The sequence below is a fragment of the Labeo rohita genome, chromosome 19, assembly GCF_022985175.1.
Source record: "Labeo rohita strain BAU-BD-2019 chromosome 19, IGBB_LRoh.1.0, whole genome shotgun sequence".
NCBI classification, from domain to species: domain Eukaryota; kingdom Metazoa; phylum Chordata; class Actinopteri; order Cypriniformes; family Cyprinidae; genus Labeo; species Labeo rohita.
The window spans coordinates 18,220,676-18,236,441 of NC_066887.1; the positions used below are offsets into that span (position 1 = coordinate 18,220,676).

The following is a 15,766-nucleotide window of genomic DNA, read 5'->3' on the forward strand; positions in this document are numbered from 1 at the left end:
TTATAATAAATATAATTAGTGAAAATTGCCACTTTAAACGTGCCTGTAATTGCTATAATGTGCTAGTACCATTTACTTCGGGATCAGTGCTCTTAAACGGTTTTTCAAGAGTGCCTGGCAATTTAGTGATTTTCGAGACGTGCGGCTCTGTACCTCAGAGTAGGCAGCGGTGATCTGCTCATACAGGCCTTGGTGATGGTGGATAGCGTCCTCCAGGTCCTGTAGTTCAGAGGGCAGATCCACCTCCCCGCATGCTTTACACCACGAGTCCACATTACTCATGTACTGCAGAGAGAAACAGATACACACATATTTAAAACAACAAAACAACAATCATATCCTCTTTAAAGTGATGTATAGTAATGTACAACCAAAAGATATGGGACTGAATCTTCCAGAACAAATAATTTCTGTTAAAGGAGAAGTTCACTTCCAGAACAAAAATTTACAGGTAATTTACTCACCCCCATGTCATCCAAAATGTTTCTTTCTTTCTTCAGTCGTAAAGAAATTATTTTTCTTGAGGAAAAAATTTTAGGAATTATCTCCATGTAATGGACTTCTATGGTGCCCCTGAGTTTGAAGTTTCAAAATGCAGTTTAAATGCAGCTTCAAATGGCTCTAAATGATCCCAGCCGAGGAAGAAGGGTCTTATCTAGCAAAACGATTGGTCATTTTCTAAACAAATTGACAATTTATATACTTTTTAACCATCTTGTCTATTCTCTGCAATACGCATGTGAACTCTGTGTAAAATCCAGGTCAATACAGTTAGGGTATGTCGAAAAACTTTAAAATCATCCCTCATCGCTGTTTTACCTTTTGTTTGATGATCTCTGCATGTTCACTTGAAACACTGGGTCGGTACTTCTGCAGCGATGTACAATTTTGAAGTTGGAGGAAAAATGAAATGGGAGTTTTTTGACATACCCTAACTGTATTGAACCGAATTACACAGAGTTCAGATGCGCATCACAGAGAATAGACAAGACAAGTGTTTGAGGTTAGAAAGTATGTAAATTGTCAATTTGTTTAGAAAACAACCAATCGTTTCGCTAGATCAGACCCTTCTTCCTCGACCGTTTAAAGCCATTTGAAGCTGCATTTAAACTGCAGTTCAAACTCGCGGGCACCATTGAAATCCACTATAGGGAGAAAAACCCTGGAATGTTTTCCTCATAAAACAATTTCAATACGACTGAAGAAAGAAATACATGAACATTTTGGATGACAAGGGGGTTGAGTAAATTATTTGTACATTTTTGTACTGGAAGTGAACTTCTTTAATTTACTCAACCCCATGTCATCCAAGATGTTCATGTCTGTCTTTCTTCAGTCGAAACATTCCAGGATTGTTTTTCTCCATATAGTAGATTTCAATAGGAATCAGCAGGTTGAAGGTCCAAATTGCAGTTGCAATGCAGCTTCAAAGGGCTCTACATGATCCCAGCCGAAGAATAAGGGTCTTATTTAGTGAAATGGTCAGTCATATTACAAAATAATACATATGTATATAAATCACATTTTAAAAGTCAAGTGTGATTAGTTCTTCGTGTGTGTACTTCAGGTCAAAAAGGTAGGGTAGGACGAAAAACTCAGTCTCATTTTCTCCTCCAACTCCAATTCCAAAAAAAAAGAAAAAAAAGAAAAAAAGAAAAATAATTCATCCAACATTGTTGTTTAACCTTTGTAGAGGGCGTCTGACTTACTTTGCATGTTTGCTTTGTAAACACTGTGTTGGTACTTCCACCTACATGTGTGTGAAGTCGAGCTAGTGCAAGATGAGCATTTGTGGTTAAAAAAAGTATAGAAATTTTTTTAAGAAAATAACCAATCGTTTCACTAGGTAAGACCCTTATTGCTTGGCTGGGATCATGTAGAGCCCTTTGATGTTGCACTGAAACTGCAATTTGGACCTTCAACCCACTGATCCCCATTGAAGTTCACTATATGGAGAACAATCCTGGAATTTTTCCCTAAAAACCTTAATTTCTTTTCAGCTGAAGAAAGAAAGACATGAACATCTTGGATGACATTGGGGTGAGTAAATTATCAGGAAATTTATTCTGGAAGTGAACTAATCCTTTAAGTTTCATAGCTTCGCTATGTAACCATTCCATACTAGCTTTCAGGAAGATCTGAACAGTTTGTTTTTTTCATCTAAAGACATACAAAGTGATTTCTTGACATCATTTCCTCCTCAGAACAAGATTTTATCCTAAATCTTCATTAAAATTAATTTGAAGACAGTATGTGTTTTAAAAATTCACTTTAAAATAAAGGCAAGTTCTAAGTTGAACATCGCATAACTCTCATCACAGTGTTGTACATTGTGCATATTTTATTGTATATTTCAGTATATTATGTCAATATAGACCTCTTACATCAAACGAAATGGAATGAATTAAAACTAATAAGGGCAAATACAAGACATGATGACAGACATGCTTCATATGCCGCGCTTCGAATATCAATTCAAATCAAATCAATTCGTCTTTCATCTCGTCCCTCTCTTCCTCAGAGATGAAGAGCAGATCGGGGCCGAGAGTCTGGTTCCCTAACTCAAACAGAATCTCATGCATGAGGACAGCTGAAACCAGACTGCCTTGTGATTGGCAGTTGTGGTGATGCTTAAAGGAATAGAAATCTCTGGAAGACAGATTGTTGTTGATATAGCCTCTCTATGAAAACACTGCATGTGTGAGAGGAATATTTTATTAGGGGAAAAACCTTCACCTGTTCTCACTACTGCAGTCTCTCGAAAATGCTTTTCCCATATTTTCAAATGAGTGTTATTTCATTTTCAAGAAGGATAATGAATATTGACATTATATTTCAACCTTTCATTATATTTCATTGAAGATTAAAAGCCATCTATAAAACTGCTCAGTATCCATCTTAGTTTTGCCATAAAAGCAGGCGCGGCCATTTGTAAATTTTATGGGTCTGGCTTCCGGTCTCATCCGCATCCAGCTATTTTTTACTGTACAAAACAGCTCATTTTGCTGCTTGATATTGCAAATTGGTGTGTCTTACCATGTTCTTTTAAAGGAAAAGTTCACTTCCAGAACAAAAACGTACAGATAATGTACTCACCCCTTTGTCATCCAAGATGTTCATGTCCTTCTTTTTCCAGTCATAAAGAAATTATGTTTCTTGAGGAAAACATTTCAGGATTTATCTCCGTATAGTGGACTTCAATGGTGCCCCCAAGCTTAAACTTCCAAAATGCAGTTTAAATGCAGCTTCAAAGGGCTCTAAACAATCCCAGCCGAGGAAGAAGAGTCTGATCTAGCGAAACGATTTGTCGCTTTCTAAACAAATTGACAATTTACATTTTTAAACTCAAATGCTCGTCTTGTCTTGTCTCTGCGGTGCACATGCATAGCCTGTGTAATCCGGGTCAATACAGCTATGGTACGTTGAAAAACTCCAATCTCATTTTCTTCTTTAACTTCAAAATCATCCTACATTGCTATTTTACCTTTTTTTTGTAAAGGGCGTTTGATCTACTTTGCATGTTCACTTTGTAAACAATGGGTCAGTACTTCTGCAGCGATGTAGGATGATTTTGAAGATGGGGAGGAAAATTGTATTGACCCGGTCAAAAAAAAAAGTTCACACAGATATAGACAAGACGAGCGTTTAAGGTTAAAAAGAATATATAAATTGTCAATTTATTTCGAAAATGATCGATTGTTTTGTTAGATAAGACCCTTTTACCTCAGCTGGGATCATTTACAGCTCCTTAAAGCTGCATTTAAACTGCATTTTAAAAGTTCAAACTTAGGGGCACCACTAAAGTCCACTATATGGAGATAATTCCTGAAATGTTTTCCACAAAACACAATTTTTTTATCGACTGAAAAAGGAAAGACATGGACATCTTGGATGACAAGGGGTGAGTAAATTATCTGTATATTTTTGTTCTAAAAGTAAAATTCTCCTTAAATTTATTATCGTAATTATGAACACTCTTGTTTGTAGCACAAACAGTTTTACCTTTTACTGCACGTTATTATTCTTGTTGCTATTTCCTTACAACAGCTAATGAACCGGAAGTCTCGCCAATAGGCTTACTTCCACGTTAAAGAAAGATAAAGTATTCTACGCTTATTAAGGTATTGTGCTGTTAGCTTAGCAACATGCTTCCGTCAAACATCCTGTGCAGAGTGCTATGCAAGTTTGCGTGTGAAGCTATCATCTATTTAAAGCCGTATGAGGAACCATTTATGAGGTTTCAAGAACTTCGAAAGCAGCTTCCTACGTAGTTGGTAGGCAGTTTTCTACATCTTAAGACAGATCTTGTAATCTCTTTTTTGAAATGATATTTTTCTTAGATTTCTTGCTGATGCTTTATTTGTTATTCCAAATGAATCAAAGCTAAAGTCTGATTATCACTCACTCTTTTCTCTCGCTTCAGAAGTAGTTATAAAAAAAAATCTCACTCATACAATGATCTCTCGGCTGAGCTCTCATTGGTAACAGTTATCATTATGAGACGTTGCAAGCGTTATCTCTAACCTGGTCGCATTTCTGGTGGAAAGTAGCAGACATCTCCAGCAGGGCGCTCCTCTCGTCCAGCGCAGCAGCAAAGGCTTTCCACTCCTGCTCCAGCTGACCTGAGATCTGTTTGATCTGCTGAGACGCATAATGACCCGCCTCCAACAGACGGTTACCCACCGACATGATGCGGTTTATGTTTACGTAAACATTCTGTGGGAGATGAAAAAACAGGTTTTTAAGATTACGTTTTTTGTATTTTATTAGTAATTTATTCATACAACTAGTATAGAATTTTAAATGAAATGTTTCTTGAGCACCAATCAGCAAATCAGAATGATTTCTGAAGGATCATGTGACACTGAAGACTGGAGTAATGATGCTAAAAATTCAGCTTTGCATCACAGGAATAAATTACACTTTAAAAAACCTTAAAAAAAAAAAAATATTACAGACCTCAAAATTTTGAAAGGTACTGTAATACTGTCAGTGACGAACCATAAACCACACCGAAAATACCTTACAATGGATTATAACTTAAAAAGTAAATTAATGCTATCATTAAACTTTTACATCCACATCTGAAGACTTACCAAAGCTCAATATGCCTACATCCTCTATCAGCCTCTTTAAACAGGAAGTGATCAATACTTCTCTCTACAGTAATGGGGCTTTTTAAAGGACGCCCCTAACAGGGCCCACAGCTGGTGGGCAGCCACCCAAACAGGAAGCACTTAGGTGGATCATGCTCTGTGCTCCATCTCTGATTATATGATGAGTCACCATCACTGAATAAAGAAACGCTCTTACATTGTACAAATGAAAACCATTATGGCATTACACAACTTAAACGAAAGAAAAATCTTAGTTTGGTCAGTTAATAAAAGAAATGGCAGTGTGTGCGTAGGTTTTACGCTGTGGAGACAGGATGCAGTGACAGTGACATTTTCAATCTTTTGTGAAAACTGAGTAGAAATCTCACCATGCAGTTCATGGCAAAGTGGTTGTGCTGGGTCTGCAGTTCCATGGCGTGGGGGTGGTTGTTGCCGATCTCAGTGTATCCAGCCAGAAACAGTCCTTTGTTGTGCATGATCCAGTCAAACATCTGCAGAGATACAGCAATCACATATACGCACACGTCAGGCACACGTTTGACTGGAAGCAGGTTAAGCGTATGTATGTGTGTGCTTGTAAGGTAAGGTATCCCGTTGGGTGCATATTTCAGCACGTGCATCGTTGTGTTCATACAGCTGAAATGGCTAAAAATAGAAAAAAAAAAAAAAAAAAGCATAAAAATGACCCGTTTCTCAGAAGCAAAGAATAGCTGCTGGTTTCCTAGCAACATGCAAATTTTCCACCCACTGTTGAGACGATTTAGTGAGAACTTCTGTAAATATGTGAGCAGATTCATATAGAATGAAAACACAGGGTTGGCTTCGATTTAGAGAAGAGGATCTCAATATAGGGGCCCGGGCCCACTAGGGGGCCTCAACAAACTTCCAAGGGGTCCACAGGATGACTTAACAGTATTTCAATTAATTGTTCCTGTATTAAAATAATTGAATCATAATCTAATTTAAAATGCTTAAAAAAAAGAATATAAGAATATGTCAGTCTTAAAACTTCTAGAATCACAAAATGAATTATGGTTAATTTATTTACTGCGTCAATACTTCTAGTTTCCGTTAATAAAACAAGTTTGAAAACAAGCAGCTTTGTCATAAATACAAAAATATTATCTTAGCGTTTGGATACTGTGTTCGACAACAGGGAACCTTTGAGCATAAAATCAAATTTCTAATTGACCCAACTGCCAAAAAATAAAAAAATAAATAAAAAGATTAAAATAATGTATTTGAATTAAATTAAATAATATATTTGAATAAAATAAAATACAATAAAATTCATCAATAATGTATATCTTGCCCTGTTTGCTTCCATTATATGTGCCTTACTGTAACTAAAATATTAGATTATGAGCTCTGCACTCAATGCAAGTTAGCTGTATTAGGAAATTTGCGGCATAATATCACATTTCTATTTGATCCAACCTCAAAATAAAATAAAATTAAATAAAAAAATAATAATAAAATAAAACAAAATATTTTGAAAAAAATATATATATATATATATATATATATATATATATATATATATATATATATATATATATATATATACACACACACACATATACACACACATATACATATGTATTTGAATGAAATGAAATAAAATAACATGCATCAATAATGTACTTGTTCTGCCCTGTTTGCTTCCATTTTATCCAACCTCAAAAAAAATAAAATAAATACATAATGTTTTGAATAAAATAAAATAAATAATGTATTGAATAAAACATAATACATCAATAATGTATTTGTCTTGCTATGTTTGGTTCCATTTTATGTGCCTTACTGTAATTGAAATATTAGGTTATTAGCTCTGCACTCAATATAAAATTTCTATTTGATCCAACCTCAAAATAAAATAAATATTGTTTTAAATAAAATAAAATAAATCATGTATTTAAATAAAATAAAAATAAAGTATAATGTATTTAAATTAAAAAAAAAAAAAAACTTATTAGCTTAATGCACGTTATCCGTATTAAGAAAATGTGTGGCATAATATCAAATTTCTATGTGATCCATCCAAAAAATTAAATAAAATAAAGTAAAATAAAACATCATTCATCAATAATGTATTTGTGTTGCCCTGTTTGCTTATTTTTATTTTATTTTTTTTATTTTTTTCAAGGGATGAGTCAAAAATATTTATGGTGAAAACCTTTTTTTTTGCCATAAATACTGTAAAAATATACAATGAATCTTGATAATATACAATACTTAACATGTAGCAAGCAAAGCTGTAACTGCTTTATGCTTCTTGGGCATGAATGCGTGGCTCTCACCTTTTCAGCATCCTGCTCGAAAAGCCTGAGTTGGAAGCACTGGTCCAACTGCAGCTTGCGGACATGCCAGGCCTGGTGCAGGTTCTGCCTGGTACTGTGCAGTTTTTCCAGCAGGGCTGAAATGCGGGGCACCAGGCCCTGGGTGTCAGCATTGGGTTGTCCCTGCCCTTCCCTCTGCCCTGGCGGGACTGGCACAGTCCGATTAGCATAGCTCTCACTGCTCTGAATCCTCTGCAGCAGCCTTTGGCCCTCACTGTCCACCTCCTCCACAGGAGCCTTCATCACCCTCTTTTTCAGGGCCGCGTGCTCCTCTATCATGCGCCGGGCTCCCTCTAAGTCCTGTGGGAAGTCTTTACGCGTGACCGTTTCTTGCATCTCCTCCAGACGCGCGAGCAGGTGCCGAGCGTTGCCCGTGAAGTCTTCGAAGGCCACGCGGATCTCGATCCACTCCTCGTGGTTGTAGTCCAGGCTGCCCTCGAAGTCGGGCGTCAACTGGGATGGGTCCACCACCTTAGATAAGCCCTCCAAGGAAACCATGGTGGTCTGAAGGTGGGTGTAATGGAAGAAACAGAAAAAGGACAGTAAGGATAGAGAGAAAGCATGTGGGTGGAGTATGAAAATTAATCAATATGCACAGTACTAGAATACACAATATGACTTCTAAAGTCCTAAATCCTATGAGAATCGACGCAGCCGTTCCAGGCTCCGTTAATGACCAGCAAGGAGGGACTGCTATTTTTAACCGGGGGCATAAATCTAATTTCATACAGGCACTCGGGGACCGCCTGAGGTCCAAGCTACCTAGAGACAGACAGACTCCCAGCATGAAGCCTGAGGGCGTCAGAAAGGGCGATAACATCACCACCAGCACTGCAGTAACACAAACTCGCTCTGAACTACCTGAAGCAGCTGAGAGCCTCTGGAAAAATGGAAATTTGGATACAAATGTATGTGAATGTGGCAAAACAACCACATCCAATCAGAACATATCTGATGTTTTAAAGAGATAGTTCACCCAGAAAAGACAATTCTGTCATTAATTATTGAATCTCATGTCGTTCCAAACCTGTAAGACCTTCGTTCATCTTCAGAACACAAATTTAGATATTTTGGATGCAAATCCCTGAGCTTTCTATGTGGCATCACTGGTTCAACCATAATGTTATGAAGCTAGGAGAATTCTTTTCATGTACAAAAACAATGACTTTTCAACAATTTCATCAAAAATATCTTAATTTGTGTTCCAAAGAATGAAGATCTTACAAGTTTGAAACGACATAATTGTGAATAATTTGACAGTATTTTAGGGCAAACTATCCCTTTAAAATCAGATTTTTTATTTATTTTTTAAATTAGATTTAGCTAGGTCTGCAACGATACCTCGATTCTATTCAAGCATATAAAAAACAAACAAAAAAAAAAAACTTTCATTGCATTTTGCCCGTGTTGAGTAATCGGTAAAATACCGGAAGTGGCGCATCCCACATATTAAACCCAGTTAAAATCATAATGAAGCATAATGCTATTAACAATTCACAAACACTACGATTCAGTTAAATCCATGTGTGTTGCAGGTTTAATATATGCGTGTAGGTTACGTACGTTCATCTCAGAGGGGCTCCGTTCACAGTAAATACTACGGTTACTAAAATACAAACTGTTATCATTTACAGCGTCTCAAACTCCATCTCTGCATGTTGTTGTGAGTTCGGGTTTATTATAACATTCATCTGGGAATGCAACGTGCGCTATTTCATCACATTTGTAGGGCAAATCATTTATAAACCTACGCAAACACATGAGAAAACATTATCTTCCGAAACATGCCAAGTTAACTGTTCAAGGCGATTTCAAAATAAAAGATTAAACCCTCACTCTGAGTTTACACATTTTGATGTCCACATATTCAAGACTTTACAGTGGCTGTAGCTTTCCTATCATAAAGAAATGGGCAAATATTAAAGATTAATTACACATTTGAATTAAATGTTGTTGAGTTAATATTAAACACAGTTTAGATCGTGCAGTAAACTGTAAAAACAGTTGTCAGGCCGTTGGTGCCCTCTGCAGACATTTGTTATAATGCGTAATGTTCATTAGCTCTATTGTTTATAAAACACTGTGTATTTTAACTGTTTTGTTCAATAAAATCATATGATTACTTGCTTTTGATACGTTAATTATTATTGCCTCATTGCTATTATATCTGTATTTGAGTCATTTTAAAGGCTATTGTTCATTTAGGTCTATTTTTATTATTATTATAACAACAAAAATGTTATTACAAAAAAAAAAAAAAAAAATTATAGAATCTAAATTAAGACAGACGCAAAAGTTCCACTCCTCCATTCATTTAGTTCTCATCACATTTTGTTTGTCTGCTCTAAGAAGACCTAAAAAAAATACTGTTATCCTTTCTACAAACGAATAGACGGGGGAAAAGAAAAAGAAAACAAATGTGCGCGAGTGGGCTTCATAAAAGCAGTGAAAGAGGAGAGAGCGGAGGTGTGCGTCTCTTTTGTGAATTCAAGGTAAATGCTGTCTAACCCTATTCATCAATTCAAGTCCTGCTGTCATACAGGCATCTGCAGCCTTTCACAGACACACATCAACATGAGCATACTGCCCATTAGTCCATTAACTGCAATGAGAATAATGTGAGCTATGGACTGCATTTGCTTTTTTAGCCTTCTGCTCATATTTTGTTGTTCGGTAATTATGAGAAATGCGGCATGTCATGAGCAGTGGGCGAGATGAGAGCTTGCAGCCGTTCCTATGACAAATTCCTTGACCCTGCCCACCAGAAACATTTCATCATGTGTTGTGCTCAACACTTGTTTGGACTTACATGGACCACCAGATGGTAGGGAGTGCTTCTGATCCTCCCACTGCAATTCACGCACAATATCACAGCATTGTGAGAGAAGAAAAGCAGCCAAATAGGGCAAATTGACGAATATATGTGACAGACACCAACATGCTGAACTGTGACTGGACAAAGTATATCTTCACTTCCTTATTATATAATTTATTATATAAAGTATTAAATAATAATATTATTAAATATTAACTTATTATATTTATCCTATTATAGTTCTTCAGAATTTCTATTTAACTTTAACGTTTTTATTTTCATTTTTTTAATGCAATTCATTCATTTTATTAATTTTAACACTGTAATAAACTTTTATTATTTAAGATGTTTTAGATTTAAGTCTAAAGCTCAAGGAGTTCACACTGACAGCGATAAAGTGATGTGGCAACTATCAATGGGAGTAAAGATAGCGGATGTAGTTAACATGCAAACACACTCCCCAGCAGAAGGTTCAGTATTTTAAAAAATGTCATTATCGTCCAAAAATCATAGACATTTTAGATTTATCAGTAATAGATCCTATGTGTAGGGCCCTATGAGTACCGCAATGCAGAAAATGTGCATGGAATTGTAGAATCCAGTCATAAAAAATGGAATTTACTGTATAATGCGGAATGTCACGGAATTTGAAAAATTTGGGATGTACAAATCAAAAGTAGGTCAGTCACTTAAATCAAAACTGTGTCTGTGAATATTAAGCAGCAAGAATATCAGCATGAATCCTGCATGTTCTGAGTGTCTCTTTGTGAATGAACGGTGCAGACGTGCGGTTTTGTTTACTAAACACATATTGAAGCACGTGTGACACTCGTGGTGTTTTCAGCCTCTGCCGCCTCAATATATGAGTGCATGGACACAAACAATCACAAAGAACTGCTTTGAGAGTTGCTTCATGAGCATTTTATCATTTCTTTTGAGAAAAACTATAGTCATACTATATACAAAAACTTAAGGTCTTCACAGCAACCCATCAAAATAAAAGTTTGGTTTAACTTTAAGAAACTGTGACAGAAAAATATTGCATAATATAATGATAGTACTGATGCTATAATATATTATTATATTATTTTATTATTATTAAAACATTGCTAAAGAATATTTACCAGAAAAATTTAACTGAATTTATTTACCAGAAAAATGTAAATACACAACACAGTATTTCTGAAAAAAAAAGAAAGAAATATATACATGTTTTTATAAAATCAATTAACTAGAAATGCTTTTGATTATTGAAGTTAAATAAACCATTAAAATGGAATGCAGAAAATGAATGGAAAACACAGAATCTGATAAAAATAAAACTGAATTTGAGAAAAAAAATGAAAACATATTTCATAGGGCCTTAAAAATGTAATTTTGTTAAGCTTTTAAAACTTTTCTGTTAAATTGTGTTAAACGATTAGTTATCTTTCAAAACAAAAACAGATCATTTGCTCCCACCCTTGTCATCCAAGATGTTTATGTCTTCTTTATTCAGTCGTAAAGAAATTATGTTTTTTGAGGAAAACATTTCAGGAATGTTCTCCATATAGTGGACTTCTATGGTGCCCGTGAGTTTGAACTTCCGAAATGCTGTTTAAATGCAGCTTCAAAGGACTCTAAACGATCCCAGCTGAGAAAGAAGGGTCGTATCTAGCAAAGCGTTCTGTCATTTTTAATAAACAAATTAATATTTATACACTTTTTAACCTTTTAAGTCTTTTTAAGTCTTGTCTAGCTCTGCGACGCACATGCTCTGTGCACTCCCATTCAAGACAGTTAGGGTATGTCGAAAAACTCCCATCTCATTTTCTCCTCCAACTTCAAAATTGTCCTACATCGCTGTTTTACCATTTTTTGTAAAGGCTGTTTGATCTTCTTTGCACGTTCACACTCGGTTGGTACTTTTACAGCGATGTAGGACAATTTAGAAGTTGGAGGAGAAAATGAGATGGGAGCATTTGTGGTTCAAATGTGTACAAATATTAATCTATTTACGAAAACAACCAATTGTTTCGCTAGATAAGACCCTTCTTCCTCGACTGGGGCTGTTTAGAGCCCTTTGAAGCGGCATTTAAACTGCAGTTCAAACTCGCAAAGATATGAACATCTTGGATGACAAGGGAGTGAGTAAATTATCTGTAAATTTTTGTTCTGGAAGTGAACTAATAGTTTAAGTTTCATGATTTCAATTAATTACACGTTTTTTAAATAATATTTTAAAATTTAACCATTAAAAGAGAGCCCAGAAAATTTAAAACGAAAAAAATAAAATGGATTTCATAGGGCCTTATATGTATGATCACATTTTGCACAGCCCATTGATTTCAACAGGCCATCTATCAACAGAAACTGGAATACATCACTGTCAGTGTGAGTATGCCTTTTTGAATTCATATTATGTTAAAAATATTATAATTCCCTGTACTGGAAAGCTTCAACTTCTCCCATTTGACTGTTGTGGAGCCCTAAGCGGCAGCAGCTTCATCAGTTAAAGGTAGTTTTTTGGCAACCTCTTTATATTTCTGTTTGATATACTGCTTCAACCACTGATACCTGATGCCCTTTATTTTTTCCTCAATATTTCACATGAGAAAATAGAGCAGAACTGATGCAGTGAGGAATTTACTGTCATTCACATCACAGCCGCACATTGATCTTTTAGGTGTTATGAACGTTGCCATAGAAACAAACGATTTCAGAGTCCGAGGACGTGACGTGAAGCTCAGAGCAGAATCTCAGGGCTTTTTTTTTTTAATAACGGTAATTCCGACATGACACGTAACATCAGTGATGACATCACTGTAACATACCAGATCCTGATTGGTCTATTTCAAATATTTCGTAATCATGTTTTATTCATGGTGGTCTGAGAAACTGATCATCATTTGATCCAAAACATTATTCTTATACAGCTGTGATATCAGCCATCTTTTTTTTTTTTTTCCACAAGCGCTTTCACTGTCAAACTGAATGCATGCACAACACAAAAGCTTCTACTCCAATAAAAACAAACACTGCTGCACTCAAAAACAAGTGCGATAAAAAGCTTTCCACTCTGACCGCTCTGTGAGCGAAAACAAAGTTGCACCAACACCTTGCAATCGAGACGGCTCAATATGTAACAAATGCAGAAAATTATGCCGAAAAAGCATTTCTGCTGCATCCACATTTAAATTCATCTAGTCAACCCACACACACACACACACACAGACAGAACAGACAGAACATCAACACCCACACACTCCCACACAACCAGAGCCACCTTCACATGATCACACCAACACAGATCGGATGTCACAGACAAACCCGCAGATTATTAATTAATAAGGCGAAAAAATGCAGCAAAGAAACCATTTCAACAGATTTTTTCAGAGGACTGTGGGAATGGGCGTAATCCACAAACACTGAAATGCCTTTCAAATTCAAATAATAAAAACAACCATTTTAACACTGCTAATATACATCAACTGGGTTAACAGAACAACACTAATTATACTACTTTTAAAGCATGCAATAATCAAAACATGCAGTGATGGACAGTGAGCTCCAACAGCGTCAACATCCACCTCCAGCTACGCCTCTCAACACAACCCTACAAGTAAGAACCTGACAGATGACCATACCTCGAACTCAAACTTGGAGCTGCCAAAGTTGGTCCTCTGTTTTTGCCAGAAGTTGTCTGGTTTGATAATGAGGGCGACGTGGATGCAGCAGGGAAACGATTCCTGCAGGATCTTCAGCAGGGGCTTGATGGAATCCCATTTGGAGCCACGCATGTCCACGATGACCGTGAAGCCATGTTTGCACACGTCCTCGCTGGATGATGGAAAAAAAAAAGAGAGAGAATATTTAAATATGAGCTTTAATCCTCTTTGCATTACATAATCTATGGTGCATCCTTCTAGTTAAGAAACATACGCAACCGCTGCACGAATACAACTGGAGGAACTAAAAATAAGGGGGGAAAAAAAATGAATGCACATACAGAGAGCACATACAAGGAGGGAGGGATGCATGGCAGAGCTTACCCATTAAGCACAGCTGCAAAATATCTATTAAGTGAGCACAAAACCTGCTTTCAGAAAGCTGAAGGCCTTCGGTATCCAATCTGTTAGGGTTCAACCTGTCCTAAAAAAGCTCTGTGACAACCTGCGCTGCTGACCGCATCAGCCCGTTGCTCTGAAATCCAGAGCGCGTTTCTTGCAGCTGTCATTCAAACATCTGCCTGTTCGATTTCACCTCAGAAAGTGTCTAATCGAGGAGCTGTCGGTAATAACGAGCTGTAGACGAACACACAGCCGTGTGCGACTGCGACACTGTTTTCCTCTCACTCTCTCTCTTTCTCCCTCCCTCTCTTGCTCACTGGCTTGCTCGCCCTCCCATTTTTTTCCTGCACACTCGCCTGCTCTCCATCTCTGAAGATGACTGCTCTCTCTCTCTTTCGCTCGCTCTCTTTATCGTGATACATCTCTTTCTGTGTTTCTCTTTTTTGTCTCTAGGGGATTTGCTTTGTAACTGTAGATCACTCTCTCTCTCTTTCTCTGGTGTGACTGTGTGGGTGCAGGGGACAGAGTTTGTGAGTGAGGATGATGATGAGGAGGAGGAAGAGGCTGTTGGCAGTGGCTGAACTGCGGCAGGTTCTTGATCGTGCCCACGCTGCCTTTCCCACCAACTACTCTTCCCATCGCGCCCCCTCTCATATCTAAATCTCTCGGTTTCTATTCCCCTCCCTCCTGTTAAAACTATAGAGCGACTGAATTCATTGCGGTATTGCTGGCTGAGGAATATGCTTTATTAAATATGTCAAATATGATGATAAACCATCCAGTCATGCTGCTCTCAGCTATAAAACCCATTCTAAGAACAGAATGGGGTAGAACAGAAGTAAAGTGCTATATGGGTGTTTCCTCAACAACTTTGTTTAATCTGTCTTCTAATATCACATGATTTTTGTGATTTTTTTGGAATTGGCGATAACGGCTTTAAATATAAATATCGGCATTGATGTGAAAAATTATGCCCATTTGTCTTGCAGATAAGAGGAATAACTCACATGTGCTGAGGGTGTGCTAGCGATTAGATCAGGTCAGCAGTTTGGCTCATTCTTCAAGCAAAGCAAATAATGATTAGATTCACTGCAGGTACAGAATAACACCTTTGATGTATAATAGAGTAAACAGTAATAGCACGTGCAGCGGCAGCAGCCTCCCCGGGTTCTAATGCCCACTTGGTAAGGAGTTTTAATTCCGTAGGGGGCGCTGTTGGCCTACTTCTAATAAAATGAAAGTAAAATACACAAATAACATTTAGACTGTTTCTGATTAAATAAAGCAGTAACTGATGTCATAAAATCATGAGTATGTTTTGGAAGCTATAGCTTACATGAATTAAATAAAACACAATTTTATATATACTGATTTGTTCATTAATGTGTAATGCCCTAAAAATTTTTTTTAACAAATTATAATCTCAAAGATTTTCAGAATTTTTAC

The 15,766-nt window shown here is 36.7% G+C and overlaps 1 protein-coding gene across 8 annotated transcripts in view; it reads right to left on the reverse strand.

The window, feature by feature from the left end:
* The window catches only part of trioa (trio Rho guanine nucleotide exchange factor a), a 122,101-nt gene that overhangs the window by 47,867 nt on the left and 58,468 nt on the right, over positions 1-15,766 (reverse strand). For all 8 annotated transcript variants that reach the window (XM_051136174.1, XM_051136173.1, XM_051136176.1 and 5 more), the window contains exons 5-9: positions 13,898-14,090; positions 7,418-7,960; positions 5,486-5,608; positions 4,525-4,716; positions 154-285 (exon numbers count right to left, since the gene is read on the reverse strand). In XM_051136174.1, the coding sequence (XP_050992131.1) occupies positions 154-285; positions 4,525-4,716; positions 5,486-5,608; positions 7,418-7,960; positions 13,898-14,090 (1,183 nt within the window). The remainder of the gene's footprint in view (positions 1-153; positions 286-4,524; positions 4,717-5,485; positions 5,609-7,417; positions 7,961-13,897; positions 14,091-15,766) is intronic.